This window comes from Erythrolamprus reginae, chromosome 3, assembly GCF_031021105.1.
Source record: "Erythrolamprus reginae isolate rEryReg1 chromosome 3, rEryReg1.hap1, whole genome shotgun sequence".
In the NCBI taxonomy this organism is placed as follows: domain Eukaryota; kingdom Metazoa; phylum Chordata; class Lepidosauria; order Squamata; family Dipsadidae; genus Erythrolamprus; species Erythrolamprus reginae.
The window spans coordinates 146,585,753-146,604,691 of record NC_091952.1 but is presented as its reverse complement, the minus strand read 5'-3'; the positions used below and the strand labels follow the sequence as shown (position 1 = coordinate 146,604,691).

At 38.3% G+C, this 18,939-nt stretch overlaps 1 protein-coding gene across 22 annotated transcripts in view; it reads left to right on the top strand.

Moving 5' to 3' along the window:
- The window catches only part of CXXC5 (CXXC finger protein 5), a 117,930-nt gene that overhangs the window by 94,801 nt on the left and 4,190 nt on the right, over positions 1-18,939 (top strand). For 8 of the 22 annotated variants that reach the window (XM_070746934.1, XM_070746936.1, XM_070746938.1 and 5 more), the window contains exon 4: positions 14,982-15,919. The exons of 3 other annotated variants lie outside the window; for them this stretch is intronic. In XM_070746934.1, coding sequence (XP_070603035.1) covers positions 14,982-15,026 — 45 coding nt within the window. In that variant the 3' untranslated portion in view covers positions 15,027-15,919. Of the gene's footprint in view, positions 1-300; positions 382-3,257; positions 4,642-14,981; positions 15,920-18,939 lie in introns of those variants that run through there. 11 more of the 22 variants (XR_011558648.1, XR_011558650.1, XR_011558652.1 and 8 more) reach the window with 4 other exon arrangements.

Sequence of the window (18,939 nt, the reverse complement as noted above, 5' to 3'; positions counted from 1 at the left end):
AGCTTCATTCAGTTGCCAGATTTGTACGTGTCTTATTTGATCCTGTTTCTTTTTGTCATGTTTCATGGTGCAGGTATGTATTCATACATAAAAACATACTTTATTCATTAAGACAATGGTCTGTTTCTGTTAATTATTTTCCCAGTATGACTTTGTATCCACCATATCAAGACAATTTCTTTCGTTAAGTATTTTAATCTGATTTTTTGGGATTTAAATCAGAAATTTAAAATTGCTATTTAAAAGCATCCATCCTGAGTAGAAAATCCAATAGGTCCTTCCTCTGTCTAATTAATACAGGACACAGAGTCAGTGGATTGTGGTCCCTGATTGTTCAGAGCTGCCTGTCTTCTGATTTGCAAGAGCTGTCATCATCTCACAGTAAGGATTTCTTCACTTCACTCCCATCCTAGGACTTCTTACAGATAGTCCTTGACTTATGACCACAATTGAAAACAAAATTTATGTTGCTAAGTGAGACATTTGTTAAGTGAGTTTTGCCCCAATTTATCACTTTTCTTGCCACAGTTGTTAATGTGAATCACTGCGGTTGTTAAGTTAGTAACATGGTTAATTGAATCTGGCTTCCCCATTGACTTTGCTTGTCAGAAGGTTGCAAGGGGGGGATGACATGACCCTGGGATTGTCATAAATATTAGTCAGTTGATAAATGTCTAAATTCTGATCACATGACCACGGGGGTGCTGCAATGGTCATAAGTATGAAAAGTGGTCATAAGTCCTTTGTTTCAATGCTGTTGTAACTTTGAACAGTCACTAAATGAACTGTTGTAAGGACTACCTGTATTTTAATTCATAATTTGTCAGTGAGAAATGCAGACAATGGTATTTCTCTGTCTAAATCAGGCCAAACGTTGCATACAGATCCTGCTGAAATCTAGAACCTCTGGCCCATCCTAACTAATCTTATTGCTAATAGTCTGCTTAAAACAAATTATTGTAATTGTGTTCAGGCAGCATATTGCTGCAATTCTAAGTTTCAACTTGGAGAGATTACCTATACATGACCCAAGGACTTTTAAAAAGATGTAGAGAGTGGAGTGTAAACTCTGGTACAATGCATCAAGTATAGGAAAACACTGTAAAGAAAATTCCAATATGGATCAGTAATATACAATTTTTTTAAAAAATTTCAGCTATTTTACAAATGCTTTACATTTGAAATATACTTACCAAAGCTTAAAATGCCTATCAAAGCTTTGCTTTGAATTCAAAATTACTTTAATAACAAAATATTGATTTAGGTGTAAAACATTTCCAAAGTAATCAATTATTTCAGACTTCAAAAGGGTATTTCAAATTTGAGTAGTTTGAAAAAACTTTATGTATCTGAAGGGGCTCAAATACGAAGAGTTTTATTCATGATATGATCACTCACTCCATTAAGAAATAAATAGAGTGACTGAATTGCACCAATGTTGCATTCTACTGAAACTCCATGTAAATTGGCAGAATTTAATGGTTGAAGAATAGAGATACAAGGATCAGGTCCTGCATCATTAGGTATTTATAAAAAAGGAATTAATCGAATCTATGTGCAGCTTTTTAAAATTACCATATTTTTTAGAGAATAAGACACACCTTTTTACCCCCTAAAAGAGGCTGGAAATGTTGGTGCGTCTTATACACAGAATATAACCATTTTTGGCCTTCTGAAGCCCTTCCCTGTGTGTCCCCCCCTTTTTTAATGGGCCCGTTTTTCCACAAAAACAGTGCGCAGAGTGTTTGGGAGGCCTGCAGAGTGCTTTTGGGCCTGGGGGAAGGCAAAAATGCCCGTTTTTCAGAAAAAGGGGTTTTTGCCTTCACCCAGCTACAAGAGCACTCTCCAGGCCTACTAAACCCTCTCTGTACTCCATTTTTACAAAAATGGGTGAAAAACAGGCCCATTTATACAAATATGGGCTGTACAGAGGATTTGGGAGGCCTGCATGGTGCTTCTGGGAGCTGAGGAAGGCAAAAATAGCTCTGTTTTCGGCAAGAGTCTGAGTCCTTGGAGAGGGGCAGCATATTAATCCAATAAATAAATAATAAATAAATAAATAAATAACATGGTTCTTTTGCCTTCTCCCAGCCCCCGGCCGCCCTCTGCAGGCCTCCCAAACCTTCTGCAAAAAAAGGTGAAAAAAGGCTATTTGCAAAAAATGGGACGCAGAGAGAGCTTGTGAGGCCTGCGGAGTCCTCCTGGGTGCCAGAGAGGATAAAAACTGTTTTTCTTATGCACCAGTGTGTCTTATACTTTGAAAAATTAGGTAATTAATTATTTGCTCTTTATTTATTTATTTTTTAACCTGTTATTGAATGTTCCATAGCTGGCAAAATAAATACTATTTTAAAGAAGCTGGAAGCTAATGTCATACTGTAGAAATATATGCAAAAGTGTTTGCGGGCATTCAGAAATTATTTTAATCTAGGGAGAGGAAGGATTACCTCTTTGTAATGCTTGAAGCAATAGACTGTATCACAATGGTAAATGTATAGAATGTTAAAGAAAAATATAAATAATTTTGTGCAAAGAAGAAGAAGAATGTGTAGTTAAAAACTAACAAACTCTTAATATTGCAATACATAAATGAACTTTATAAAGACCAGATAGAACCTCAATTAATGTCAGGAGATTAGTACGAGGGTTGCCCAGAAAGTAATGCACCACATTTTTTCCAACAATTATTTATTGAACACAATGAAATTTACACACAAGAAAGAATGATGTTTCTTCTACACTCCCTATTTTTCCACGTAATCTCCATCCCATTCTTTGGCTTTCCTCCAGCAAGACACAAGGCTGTGTATGCCCTGTCGGTGCCACTCCTTGTTCTGGTCACAAAGCCATTTCAGCACTGCGAATCACCTCTCCATCATCCTCAAAACGTCTTCCGCAAATGGCATCCTTTAATGGCCCAAACAAGTAGAAGTCTGAGGGAGCTGTAGGGTGGATGGGGTAACACTGTCCACCCTGTTTAGTGATGTGTTCCATGACGACACACTGCTTGTAATGTTCATCACTTACAGATGCCATTTCGAAACACTGCTGCAGCTAGGCTATCTGTTTGAAGGAACACAAAATTTACACATGCACTCTTGACAATTCAAATAATGTATATCTAAGGTTTCACATTTGTGCCATTACTGTAGGCTGAGAAAAAAATGTACATTACTTTCTGGGAGACCCTCGTATGTATTACTGTAATATGAATAAATATTTTCATTCAGATAATCTTTTTTTTCTTTGCTTTGCAGCTTTTTCATATCTACTCCAAATTGATTTAGCAAAATTGTTCATCTAGTTTGCTCAAAACAGACTGCTTTCATTTTCAAATTTGTACCTTTGGCACCAATTCCTATTTTTGAGATAGTTGTACATACATATAAAATGTATATTAACTATGCTGAACCTATTAGCTTAGTCTCATTAGATCAAATCCATACTGGCTATTAGAGGAAACATTTTTCTAAAATATTTACTTTTGATCAAAGTGTAAAATGTAACCCAGGTCTTTGATTGAGAAATCACTAAAGCCTTTCCAGCAATAGTATTGTTTATTGTATGCCCTGATTTTGTATTTAAGGAGTGCTCAAGGTGCTGTGCTGATTCTGCTGCTAGACAAATAAAAACATGCAAAGAAAATGCCGAACCCTGCAATTCTACCATAAGTTTCAAATAGGCAACACATATCTAGTTCTCTGTGAAGCATTAATTTAGCCACAGGTAGAAATATAAAAGAAGATACTGAAATGCTTACTTTTCTAGAAACTCCAAATACCAGTTCTGTGGTTTGTAGGATCAAAGAGGAGCCAAAGACTGTTTGTATGGATATATGAGTGCATGCCCCTTTGAGATGTTTAAAGTAATAATTCATCTATAGAACAGAGATGTTAATGGACAATGCAAAATTATATATGCAGCAAGTATGATAACATCCAGTTGTGGATATCATATTTGTCTGAGAAAGATCCCAGAATTCTTTGAAAGTAATTTTGGTTTTATCTTACAAGGCAGATTTATTTCTGTATCCAGCTCTTTACTCTGGCTTTTTTTTTCTGAATTGTTCTTTCATTCAGTATAATAGCTCTGTGTGGAAAAAACTTGCACCCTTTTGTACAATTGAGGTGAAATAAATAGAACAGATTAGACATTGTTAAATTTAAATAGTACAAAAATCAACACCTCAAGTTTAAGAGAGTTAAAATACAAAATGCATGAATTATTGGGGGTGTTTGAACCCTTTGGCTGGATCCACATATTGCATTTAAGACTTAATCTGCTTTGTGTGCTTTTGATTTAGTGTGCTGTATGAAGCTTGTAATGGAGTGTTTTAAACCATAGTTTATGGTTTACTTTCATGTAAACCCCTATCACTATGGCTTAATTTAATTAGCCATGGTTAAAAAGAATCTTGTAAAATGTGTGCTATATTTTCCTGTGCATACTTACCTGCCTTTTGCCACTTGATCACTGATAATAAGGCTTATTTTATTTGGCAATTTATGCTCAGCTGAAAAGAATAAAAAACACTGCACCTTTGTGTTTCATGTATCTATGTACAAATTACAATGCTGCATGATGAACTTTTTGTAAAGAATATCCAGTGGAGGAGAATATTAAACTACCCTGGTAATACCATGTTGCTTGCCGTGGTCCTTTAAAAGCATTAATCACACCTGAATAGGGTAGAATAAGATGAAGTTCCAGAATGGTCACTGATTGTAACAAATGACCTGCTATATTCTTGAGCCCTCTTCTTGAGCTGAGGCATAGTTGTCCTGTTCCTGAGCTGTTCCATACTAAATATTTTGCCCTTGAAAATGCAAAGAATCTAAACTGAAAGCATTTTGCAAATGAGGATGCTTTTGATGTTTACACAACTTAATGGATACCTCTTTGGTCAATGAAAAGGATAGAAGAGAAGTTCTTTTCAAAGACAGAGATCATGCTCTTCCTCACAAAGAAAAATTATTTTAATCTCAACCTTGGGAGTAATAAAATGCAAAGATAAATTAACTACTGCTTATATTTATTATGTAATCTCTCTTTCCCCCCCCCCTGGCCTGTCCCCCCCCCCCACAAAAAAATCTGGTTTGCAGGACCAAACCAAAGCACAGCCAGATGCCTTTGGAATCTCAAAAGTAGGGCATCAAGATATTCAGAACATCTGCTCTTCAGGGGCCTACTGTATATGATTATATGCCTACCCATGATTTCTAAATGGTAATCTTCTGAGTAGACAGCCTTTTTATCTTTAAAGTACGCTAGGTTTGTCCAACTGGTGATTCTCAGCTGCTTGAACTCGCACTTAGGATCATACTTCAGTGTTGAATATTCCAGGAATCCAAACATTTAGCAGGGCCCAAACATTCAGCAGAGAAACATTGTACTAGGGGGTTAGCTAGCTAGTATGTTCAACAAAAATGTAATTTAATTACCCTTATCTGTGACTCACAGATGACCCATTTCGGTATCTTATATATTTAGCAATTATGTATATATATATAAATGAATGAACGAATGTAGATTGTTGTGAGTTCGGGTTTTCCCCCATGTAATATTTTGAGTGTCTTTGCGATGTTTCGGCAAAATCACATTCGCCATCAGCAGGCTGAAGTTATTGGCTTCGTGCTGCTTTGAGTATGGTTTGTTTGCAACTGCTGTTTATTCCTTATAAATAGTGGTGGGGGTGGAGTTCTGGTTCAAATGTTGCAAGTAGATTGGGTGGCTGTGTTTTAATGATTTGATTGGTTGGTGGAATCACATTTAGTTAGACGATTGACATGGTGGAGTTGTGATGTGATATGTTTTTTGGCTAGGGCTAGCTTCCAAATTTCTGGTAGAGGGGACTCCACCCCCACCACTATTTATAAGAAATAAACGGAAGTTGCAAACAAACCATACTCAAAGCAGCACAAAGCCAATAACTTCAGCCTGATGATGGCAAGTGTGATTTCGCTGAAACGTCGCAAAGACATTCAAAATATTATACGGGGAAAAACCCAAACTCACAACGATCTACATTGCTTATTTGATCTATATTACAACCGTTAAGTGTTGTACCACATGATTCTTGACAAATGTATCATTTTCTTTTATGTACGCTGAGAGCATCTGCACCAAGACAAATTCCTTGTGGGTCCAATCACACTTGACCAATAAAATTCTATTCTATTCTATTCATATACCCATGAAAATCTATGGGAAAACACACACACACATATAATTTGTTTTTGTAGATTTTCATGGATATAGTATGTAGGTCTTGGGATATTCGGGTCTTTTCCCGTGTAAGATTGATAGAATCTTGGTGACATTTTGACGAGGTCCTACTCGTCATCTTCAGGCTGGTGCTTTCGGCTTCATGCTAGGGTGAACAAAGCGTGATTGGAGTACAAAGTCATTCATGAAAAGAAGACGGAGGCTACTCTCAAATAGAAGTTAAGAGTTTTGTCAGTAAACTTACTACATTTATATATTTGACTCATCTGATGCATAAAAGAAGGAGTGAACATTTTGTTTGCTCTACATTGAAAATGTACAGGGGAGAGAATAGGTAAAATGATTTAGAACTTGCAGCGCTTCATGTTAAACCTCATTTAAGGAAATTCTAGACAGTCTACTTACATTGCTGAATAAATTGGGAGGGTTGGGGTTTTGTTTGTTTTTTTTGCAGCAAAGAGCTGTTTGTCATGATTGTTCACTCAGCTAAACTGATTTTTTTTCCTTTCTAGATTTATCCCAATTTGGACAGCAGTTATGGTATATAAAATCCTTATTCAAAGTTAGAACTATAACTAATAGATAACATTTGATCCTTTTAGAGATATCCTTAGAAATGAAAACAAATCTGAATGTTGGGGCAGTTGAGCTCTCAACAAATGTTTTAAATAAGACAAGGTTAAGCCAGATTTAAACTGTCTTAACGTTGTCTTATTTATGAGTAAACCTCATTAAATTTGGTGTAATTTGTTTTTTAGGTTATAGTGTTCATACAATTTGGCTACAGGCATACCAGGTCAAAATCATTACAATATTTGTACATATATAGTATGTTTGAATAGAGAATGGTGCTTCCTTATTGCTTTGAAAGGGCAAAAGAACAAAACCAGATATTTTACTTGTAAATAACAGATTTTAGGCAATCCTATAATGGGTGGTTTTTGGACACTAAAGGTTTTTTTTTCTTTTAACTCGTGAAACAGATCAGAATGTATTTTTGGCGTATTTTTGAAATAGGGTGTGATAATCTCTAGATGCTACATAATTATTTGTACAAATAGTATGTAATACTGTAACCATATTCTATAAATATCCCTATAAGATTTGATAAGTGGGAAATTATGCAAAATAGAACGCACTAATTTCAGTGCAAATAAAATTATTGAGATCGTTTCTCATTATGCCAAATGGAATAGCAAGCATTTGGTTAATTCCTTGAGATAGAAAAGCAACAATCCAAGTGAGGGCCTGGAGTATTTCAGCTGAACTGACTCTGCTATTTTTATGGGCAATTCCCATAAGTCTTAGAACAGATCTGGGTGTTACACATGCTTTCCACACATTCCTAATTTCTCTAAGATGTGACGAAGTTGAATATCTGATTGCCTAATTCTAGGCTAAAGTTAGAAGATTGCTTTCCACATGCAATACTGCATTCTGAATTTATTAAGAATATTATATATTTAGGATAAGCTCCCTTTTGCCCCCCATATTTCAAACAAAGGGGGCTGTATGCCTTATTATTATCAGAATATTTCTAGAGGAGTATGAAAAAGGCCCTTCTTCCATCTTCCTGTATGCATCCTTGGGAAGTGCTAATCACGATCTCATTTCCTTCCGACGTGCACAGCAATATTGTGATCAATCATTTGGAGAAGTGATTCCTTGTTTTGTATTTTTCCATCATTTATGTCTTTTTCCAGTTTGTGTAATCATTGTTATTTTATCACATCCAATCACATTTCTAGTGTCCTCTGCGTCCCTGTGGCTCTAAAGGTCTCATTTTATAAGAGTCTTAAATGTAGAATCCAATTACCGTCTTCCGACAGATGTTCTCTTAGACTTGTGTGCTTAGAGGACAAGTATATAATTCTGACTGCCAGATGTATAATTCTCACTACCAGAGTCACCTCAAGAAGGGCGGCATAGAAATCTAATAAATGTATGTATGTATGTATGTATGTATGTATGTATGTATGTATGTATGCATGTATGTTCATGGTACTGGCTCTTTTACATAGTGGCAAAGTACAGTGGTACCTCGTGATATGAACCCCCCGTGATACGAACATTTCGAGATACGAACCAGGGGTTCGGAAATTTTTTGCCTCTTCATACGACCTTTTTTCGACTTACGAACCTACCACAGATCGCAAAAAGGCGCTCTGCTGGGCGGCGGCGCCCAGCTGTCACCTTTTAAAACAGCCGGGGGGGCTTCTCGGCATTCTCCTGAACCCGAACCCGAACTTTTCGGGTTTGGGAGGCCGCCGAGAAGCGCTGCCATTCAGCTGTCACCTTCTGAAACAGCCGGGGGGCTTCTCGGCGTTCTCCCGAACGCCGAACCAGGAAGTTCGGCAAAAGTTCGGGTTCGGGAGGCCGCGGAGAAGTGCCCGGCTGTTTCAGAAGGTTACAGCCAGGCGGCGCAGTTTTTGCAATCAGCAGTGGCATTTTCGGCCGATCTGGAGGCTGAAACGGAGGTGGGGAATCCCAATAGGGAATTCCATGGGAGGAGCTTTGACATTATGAAGACATCCTTCCTGGTCGGCCGAAACGTGGCCTCCAGGAAGGACGTCTTCGTGACGTCAAAGCTCTGCCCATGGAATTCCCTATTGGGATTCCCCACCTCCATTTCAGCCTCCATATCGGCCCAAAACGGGAGAACGCCGAGAAGCCCACGGCTGTTTCAGAAGGTGACAGGCGGGTGGCGGCACTTCTCAGCGGCCTCCCGAACCCGAAAAGTTCAGCAAAAGTTCAGGTTCGGGTTCAGGAGAATGCCGAGAAGCCCCCCGGCTGTTTTAAAAGGTGACAGTCAGGCGGTGGCGCCCAGCGGAGCGCCATTTTGCAATTTCCCCCCCCCCCCATTGCACGCATTAATCGCTTTTACATTGTTTCCTATGGGAAACATTGTTTCGTGTTACGAACTTTTCGCCTTACGAACCTCCTTCTGGAACCAATTAGATTCGTAAGGCGAGGTATTACTGTATCCTGGATGACATTTTTGCATCTGCAGTAGCTACAGTTTATGCAATATAGAAACTCTTTTCTATTATTAACTCATATTAATGCTTGCAGCCAGCAGCCCCACTACATTGACAAGATTTTTGATGCAATTGACATCAGGTCTTATTCTTTCTGAGATTAATTTTTGCTTGAAGTACAACGGAGTTGGCTTTGATGAGGAGGAGTGTCATGAGAACAAAAGAAAAGAAATTTAGAGTCCAGTTGTTCCTATTACAGTAGTGTTATGGTAATACCAATGTTGCCCCTGGCTCTTCACTCCTTTCCATTTCTTTGCTATTCTGAAGGGCTTGCTTATAAAGAAATTGTTTTTTGTGGTTGTAATGTTGGAAGATAAGGTCCAAGAGAGGTTTGCTATACTGTTAGTCTGTCCCCTTTCCTTCATTCAATAAAGAAGTTTATAGATTTGACATATTGCTATTTTGTAATCTTTTACTCATTTTCACAAATAATGATATGGATTTCTAAACCCTGAATTTTCTTGTTCTTGAATCCATGGATCAAAATATGAAACTACAGTGGTACCTCTACCTTAGAATGCCTCTACTTACGGACTTTTCTAGATAAGAACTGGGTGTTCAAGATTTTTTTGCCTCTTCTCAAGAACTATTTTCCACTTACAAACCCAAACATCTGAAACTGTAACTGGAAAAGGCAGGGAGAAGCCTCCATGGGGCTTCTCCAGGAATCTCCTGGGAGAAAACAGGGCTGGAAAAGGCGGGGAGAAGCTTCCGTGGGGCCTCTCTAGGAATCTCCTGGGAGGAAACAGGACCTCCACCCTCCCTGTGGTTTCCCCAATCGCATACATTATTTGCTTTTACATTGATTCCTATGGGAAAAAATGCTGCTTCTTACAAACTTTTCTACTTAAGAACCTGCTCAGAGATTGAATTAAGTTCGTAGGTAGAGGTACCACTGTAGTTGCTTCCATTATACATTTTTCACTCAGTTCTCCTTACTCTTGCAAATTATTCTAGTTAAAATGAGAATGATTCACCGTTATGCTTATCCTAAATCTTGTTACCTTGTCTCATCTTTTGACTGGGTGTTTCTTGACTTTGTGACAGTTGTGTTTATTTCCCAACATGACTGTGGCTTCTAAGATGGATCTGATGGTGGCTCCAATTTAACTGTTATGATTGTAAATTGACAACTATTTGTACACTTATTTGTGCTGCAAATAATAATATAAAGTTGTACAACAGAGCTCTTCCTGTTCCACCTGTTTTGTTTTGATAGATTAGTAACAGACAACAATTGAATATCATGGAGCAAGAACTATTTCTATGAGAGAAGTTTCTTTTCAGCTCACTAACTACCATGTGTGCATAGTCCAGTGCCCCATTTGTTTATAGGAAAAGGTTGTACCTTTCTACCTACTTGACAGCAGCTAGAAACTGGGCACAAAGCCTGCTGGTTCGCCTTGGTCTAGGCACTCTCTTTTAGTCATCAAAAAGAGGCAGTGGCAAACCACTCCTAAAAAATCTTATCTAAAGTTAAAAAAATTGACTCAAAGGCATAAAATAATAAACAAATGAATGAATGAATTCTACCTACCATATATACTCGAGTATAAGTCGAGTTTTTCAGCCCAAAAATGGGCTGAAAAACCGACCTCGGGTTATACTCGGGTCACAGAAAAGTCACCACAAGAGGGCGCCTGCGGGAACCCGGCAGGCATTGCTGGCTTGGGTGGGTGAGGGAGCTATGGCAGGTAGCTTGCGTGTGAGGGGGGGAAAAGCCGGTGAGGTGGGGGGGCGGTGGCAAGAAGAGAGAAGCAGGACTCCATCCCCTCCGACCTCACCGGCTTTCCATGGCCTTTTTCCCCTCTCGCGCACCATTGGAGTGATTGGCTGGCTCCTTTGCTTGCGCATGAGAGGGGGGAAAAGCTGGTGAGGTGGGGGGGCGGTGGCGAGAAAAAAACAGCAGGAGCAGCAGGGTAAGTATCAATGTTCCCTCTAAGGTGCGCACGCACAGAAAAATACCCCCCCCCTGCAGCCTTTCCCAAGGCTGCCCAGCTGAGCCAGGCGGGGAATGACAAGGTTTTTCTTTATTTGAAAAACCGCGAGCTCCCCATTCCACTTTGGCCCCACCCATTCAGGAAAAGATGGCGGCGCCAGGCACTTTCGCACTTTCCCTGAGTATGGTAATAGAGGCTTGGCCTGCGCTGGGACGGAAGGGGGGAGGCGGCAGTGGCAGCTCTGCGGGGCTTTGAGCTGATGTCTCTCCCCCCTCTTACCCCCTTTCTCCCTCCCCCCTTTCTCTCTCCCCCCTCTTGCCCCCTCTTTCTCTCTCCCCCCTCTTCCTACCTGTTTAACGGTGGCCGGCTCCATCCTGATGCGGGCTGCCACCGTTTTGTACTGGGATTAGGTGGCAGAGGGGATCCGGCGGTGGCAGGCAGCCCCCAGTGCGGCGGCGGGAGAGGAAGCGAAGCTTGTGCTTCGGGCACACCGGGGCCGAGTGGGCCGAGGCCGGGCCCGTTGCCCCAGGCTGCAGGGGGCAGCCCCAGTGTGGCAGCGGGGGAGGAGGAGGCGAAGCCGGCTGCCCGGGAAAATGGCGCATTTGAAAAGCGCACCGCTTCCCTGGGCGCACTTTTCAAATGCATCACCTTGTTGAAGGATGCATGTATTAGGTCCATTAAATAAATAAGGACTTCCAATTCATTGTTTCTCTTCTGCTTAATACTCTACCCTTAGCACTGAAACGTTTATCTGCAAATCAGACCGGTCTTCTAGATCAAATCAGCCTACAGGTTCTAATGTTTATACTGTAGATCATGTTCAGCTTTAATCCTATCTTTAGCATCACCAGAGGGTTTCTGACTAAGGCAGTATATTTAACTCACTGCCATCAGATGGAAAACACTTTTTAGATTGTAATCTTATAATATTTTGTATGGATTGGAATTCCATCATTAGTTATTTCATTTGTGATAATTTCAGCATCCATTTTTTTCACTTGAAGAGATTGACAAACTGAATTGATATCCAAGGGTTTGTAAGTATTATCCTCACATTTCTGTTCTTTCTATTATTGCTGTTACAAGTTGTTCATGATAGGAAATCACTTTTTTTATGTTTGGGTGCATTCTTTGGTTTTCTGCTGTGCTTGAAGTTTCATGAAATGCAAGGTTCTCATTACTGTTCATGTAAAATTCCAGTGTTTTTTTTAATTTCTCCCTGTATTAATGATTAGACATCCTCATTATTATATAAACATCTATAAAAACACATTGACCTCTGAATGGTAAGCAGTTACAGTCTTACCACATTTCTCAATTTCCAAATTTTAGGCTTAACAAGCAGAACATCCCAACTCGAAATACTTAGTTTATTGCAATTTATTATCTTGCTATGATATCTACAGATACTTGAAGTGCCTTATGGAAGTGTCTGTTTCTAGAAACTTTTCAGAGCAAGTTAGAGCAATGAAAAAATCCTGCAAAGACTAAGGGCTTGGAAAACATTCTTTGCAGAGAATAACAATGAAAGAACCTGCAAAGTAAGAGCTGGAAATATTGTTAATAAATAAATAAATAAATAAATAAATAAATAAATAGTTAGGGCTGGAAAAAAAAGCTTTAAAAAAAGAGTATAAGAGGCACCCAAATTATCATCCTCTTTTAGGAAGGAAAAAGGTGCGTCTTATACTCCAAAAATATGACGTTTGTGTGTGTGTGTGTGTGTGTATTAATATATATAATATCTTAATGGTGTGTGCTGTATTTAAAATTATGCTATTTGAACTTGGACTCTAAAATAGTTTTAATGTCTTTTATGCCTAACATGTCTTGAGTCTGAGTTTTATGTGAGCCAGGATGCTTTACTATCATTTATATTTTTCCCATACCCTTTTAATGCCTTGGGAATCATCTCTATTTTGCTTTGATGTCCAGCAAGTCTTAGCTTGCTGAATTCAACACATGCCACTTAAAAAAAAAAATTAGAATGGGGCTTTCATGCTGCTTAGTTTCTTCTCTCTGCCCAAAGTAGAGCACTGTTGTGAGCACCATGCTCTTTCTTGTCTATAAATTCCCTGTTTCCTGATAGTTCACTGACATCTCACCCTTGACAGAGTGTCATCCAGAGCATTTCCGATGGGCACTTTTCTTTGAGAGATCTACATATAGTGACATCATAACTAGCCACTTTTCTATGGATGTTTGAGAAAGAACAGGTGCCTCATTCAACCAGATGGCTTTCTGTTTTAACCCAACAACCTGCCTAACCTCTAGTATAGCTTACAAGTTTGCTATTCTGCTTGTTGTATAAAGCACAGACAACTTTTAACAGCAATAGATTACTTAAACTCATATTCCATCCACCTGAAATCTTGGCTCTTTGTTCTTATGGACTAGGTGTTATCTGCATTGTAGAGTTGTGAGGAAAAACATATATATATAGTAGCATGGAGAAGGGCTTTCTTCATGCCTAAAAGCTCCAGAAATAACGTTTTGTATAGGCAGAAAAAATTATTTCCTTGAAAGTTTACCTAACTAAGCCAAATATATTCGTAGATAAAGTTTGCTCTTAAAAATTGAGGTTTTTCTGTCTTAATTTTTGTACTAGAGTTTTGAGAAGGAAATAAAAACCATACACATGATAACCTCTCACAATCTACTCAAAAGTATACTAAATTCTGAGCGCTACTATCTAAGCATAAGGCTTCTTCAGGCATTGAAGGAAACTACATATTTCCTGTAGTTGGCATAAAGACCTGAATGTCGGAGGAGTTTCTTTGACAGCATGGAAACTGAATGAATTGGATCACTTAAACAAGTTTTGTTTGTCACAAGATTTGATAAAGTTATTGTAGTTGCCAGATTAGCTGCCCAAATTGCCCAGAGTAGCACTAAGAATTAGGAGACTAAATAACAGGACAAATTTAGTTTTGTCTTATTTTTTTAATGTGTGTCATTAACTTCATCAGACTCATATAGTATAAGGATATACTGTATGTTGGTAGAATGTTCCAAATGGCATCCCTTGTAATCTTGGAAACCTCATGATCTGAAATTGAAGTATTGGTAAATATTTTAAATAATTCACCCTTTTCTCATTACTTTCTCACTGCTGTCCTGTGAATTGAATTCCCTTCATTTTCTAAGGATTTCCAAACCTGATGCTGGCTTTCAACAGTCTCACCAAACCAGTGATGGGCTACCAAAATTTTTACTACCACACTGTGGATGTGGCTTATGCATTTTGTTTCAACATCTTTCAGTGCAAATTGTATGCTCTGGGGTGGAGCTCCAAATTTTGCTACCGGTACTGCATTCCTGACCGTACCATAGGAGTCCATCACTGCACAAAACTAAGTTGATTTGAACAAAAATACATTATACTTTATTCCACTGTAAAACAGGACTAACATATGATGGGTAGCAAGATTTAATTGATACAAATCTCAGAAATCTTAACTAAATATAGTAAATTCTTTTCAAGGCTATGTGAATGACCACTTCTTATTTTGAGGCCATACAAGAAATACCAATGTCTCTATTCCATCCTTTAGCAGTTCTTGAAGATATTGAAATAGAATTTAAAGGCAATATGCATGATCGTAGAATAGATTATAAGTTTTGATTAGATGTAGAAAATAAGGGTAGCACTACAGTCGGAAAATGGCACTTCCTGTTCTAGTGCACTGGATGTCACAAAATTAAACTCTATCCTGAGCTGGTTTTTCTCATTCTTGCTTATCATATGTCCCTCTTCTGTTCTCTTCTGTCTCTACAGAAAGTGATGCTTCCTACAGGTGCTGCATTCCGATGGTTTCAATAGGAACAAGAATCCCAAAGCTCTATCCTCCAGTGCAATGTCACTGCTTGCTTGTGTTGTCTCAGGCAAGGAATTTTTTGACGGAAATAAATGGATGCGCCTATGTCTCCTTTAGAACCAAAAATATTTTCTTGCAGATTTCATTCCTTTTTTTAATATAATTTTTGGCATTTGTTTAACATCTTTTAAGTACTAGTAAAGCATTAATGTTTTCAAATAATTTTTTAAAAGAATCCATAAAGTATCAAGATGTAATAGAGTATGGACAATCAATCAATTTGTTTTCCTGTGTTTTGGTGTTGATGTTGTTTATGTGTGGAAGATGCAGTTCTTGTGTAGAGAATGTAAATTTACAGTAACCTTTTAAATCTAGTTACTAATACGCACTACTGTAATTAGCACAGGAGTTTCTTCATTTATCTGATTGATTTCCATCATTAAAGAAAAATAGTGTGGCTAGTTTCTAGAATGCCTCAATTCATGTTTATAAATGAACATATATTTAAAATAAGGTAGTTTCTTTTCCCTAATTCTACAGATAAGATGAGATTTAATCAGCAAGATGTCTGGTCTTATAAATGGAAATATATTGAAAACTTGGCATTTTTTAAAAAGAAAAGCAAAAATAATAAAATTTAGAACATATAAAATTGCATACTATAGTAAACCCATAACTAATTGCAATGATTCACTTTTAGAGACCATTTGGAAATATTGCTGGAATTCCAATGTAAGCTGTTGCAGAACCTGTGCTGAAAAAATATAGAAGTCTTTTTTTTATGTTGAAAAACCCTCATCTCCTGCTTTCTTACCATCTCTAATTGAAAGGCTGTTTGTAATGTTCTAGCAATTCAAACTAAGCTGTTTTGTGAATAAAAATGAAAGCATGTCTTGTGTCATGGTTTTCATCTTCATTATTCTGTCCATCTTGGGTGCATGTCAGGTTGTTTGATTGCTTAGGTGGGGGTACCAAGTCTAAAATGACCTGTTGTATATGTTGTTTTTTCTATAATGTTTTCCAATGTTGGCCTTTCTTGGCCTCAAAAAATTTAAATTGAGCAGATTTGATAATATTTAAGCATTTGGGTTCTTATTTTTAATATAAGGAATTATATGTACATGTTTAATAGTATGAATGGCATAATTTTATGTTTCCTTCTGCAGTCTACATATATAATTGATTATATGATCAGATCATATGCCACAAATATATGATGTACTGAATCTGGGTTTGGTATAATTTTATTAACCGTTTGATTAGACAAACAATTAAATATTTAATAAATAAAATGATGTTTTAACCAGGCTATTCAATTTTAGAATTAGAAATCTACATAGCATGAATGTTGGCAAATTTATAGGTGTAGAAGATATCTTGAGCCTTTAATCTCATGATCTGCATATGGTTTCTGAGAGAATTAGGCATTTGCTTGAATTATGCTGCAGAGTTCAACAATCAATCAGAGGCAGCCAATATATAGAGTGGTCCAACTTGCTCTGTAAGTTGTCATTGATGAGTTCCCCAGCTGGCTTGGATGTCAGCTCATGCGAGCGGAGCTTTGTGTGCGAGGACAAGCGCCTTCTGCTTGTGCATGAAACTCCATTTGAGTATGTGCCTGCCACTTGTTGGGCTGCCAAGGTGGAAGGATAGGTGCTTTAATATAGCAATCCCTATTTTTAATTTAGAAAACACAAGTCACTAGTCATTCAAAGTTGCTAGTCACTCAAAGGATCAACCCATAATGTTGCATGTTAACTTATTTTAATTTTGTAGAAGCAATAATTAATAAATTTTACATTTAATGACGAAGCAATGTTAATATGCAACAAACAATTGTACAGTTGTGCCTCTACCTAAGAACGCCTCTACTTAAGAACTTTTCTGGATAAGAACCGGGTGTTCAATATTTTTTGCCTCTTCTTAAGAACCATTTTCTACTTAAGAACCCAAGCCCGGAAAAAATTCCCAGTAAATTTCAGAGCGGCATGAAGGCCTGGCCACTTTTCTACCATTCCCCCTTTAAAAGCCATCTCAGGCTTTTCTGGGCTGCCAGAAGAGCCTTTCGGAGGCGCTTAAGAAGGCTTTGGCAGTCCAGAGCAAATGAAGCATTTTCTTTTCTCTGGGCGCTTGGAGAGGGAATAAACCTCTGCCAGCGCCCAGAGAAAAGAAACGCTCCCTTCGCTCTGGCCAGTTCAGAGCGAACAGAGCATTTTCTTTTTTCTGGGCACTTGGAGAGGGAATAAACCACTTCGCTGTGGTGACTCCCTCACGCTGCCTCCCATACACCTGGCATGAGGTTGCCTCCTGGAGCGACAGGCAAAAGGGGGCGCTTCGCCCCAGCCAGATCAACTCGGCTTCAGCCAAACCGAGGAGTCACTACAGTGAAGGAAAACTGCCGGCTACAAAGCCAGCGAGTGAGTGAGAGGAGAGGGGAGCTCTTCAGCATGGGAAGGAAGAGGAAGCAGGTAACAGCAAGAGGAAGCAGGTAACATATGGGAGGCGCATGCTCCTCCTTGCCGCTTCAGAGTCCCTCTTTTTTTAAAAAACCTTAAAGTTTTGGATTTTTTAAAAATTTCCCTCACCTCACCTTCTTCCTTCGGCAGCGACTGTCCTCTTCCTCCTCCCACCCAAATTCCAAGCTTTTATTTCTTTTCTAATGGGTTTGCACGCATTATTTGCTTTCTATGGGAAAAATAGCTTCTACTTACAAACTTTTCTACTTAAGAACCTGGTCACAGGATGAATTAAGTTCTTCAGTAGAGGTACACTGTACTTAAATTTGTTTTGTCACTAAAAATATTAGGTGAATGTTTAAAGATGAAACCTACTGCTTTTGAAAAAGAGGAGATTACCAATAAAGGAACATACTATTTCAAGTTCATACAATTTGGGCAAGTGGAATTTAGTGGAATTAAAAATTGAAGCTAGAGGTCAGCTACTACTGAATTCCAGGATAGCCAAGAATGCTTTTCATATTTGGTGGTTTTGGCTACAATATCCTTCTGAATTTTCTCTTCTTTCATGGAATAAGAGCAAAAGTAATTTTATTGCTGGCAGATGGGGAGAGAGATCCCCATTATTGTGGAAGCTTAATCAGGTTTTGCACCAAACTCCAGCTCCCCTAACTGACTTTGGTGAATAAACAAGAATATGTTGCCACTTTCTTGTACAACTAATTACCACAAATCACAAATGTACATACAGAATAAGTGTGAAGATACACAATGCAAAATATAATTTTGTGGGGTATCTCATAGACTTTTGTGAGCCTACAATTTAGTGTTCCTCCACATTTTTAATTCTGTCTGGATTGTAGAAGGACATGAATAAAAGCTACAGTATCCTAGCTATTGGGATGGACAATGGGCAAATTAGGGTATGAAATGGTCCTATACCAGGGGTAGGAAAAATTGGCTCTTCTATGACTTGTGGACTTCAGCTCCCAGAATTCCTGAGCCAATCATGCTAGCTCAGGAATTCTGGGAGGTGAACTCCACATGTCTTGCCTACCCCTGCCCTATACCATCAAATTAGATAACTATGAATTCTAACCTGAATGTCTAAACCTGGTCCAAAATATTTAAACATTAAAGAAATAATTGTACAAGCAATTTATAAACAAACTTATAATCAGAGAAATTGATACACTGTTTCTACAATTAATGCCGATGAACAGGTTCTTTGAACTGATAGATAAGTTACTGTAACCAAATGAACATTGAGTATAAACAGTTGCAAAATGCTTTGTAAATCTGTATGTAAATGAGTTCTTAATACTTTTCTTCTCTGACTTTTAAATGATTCTGGGCTTCTTGGTCCCCTTTTCAGAAAGACCATATAACATTTTAAAAGATACATGGATTCTTCAGAATATTGGTGAGACATGTCTTCTTACCTCTCTACTGCAAGTCTTCC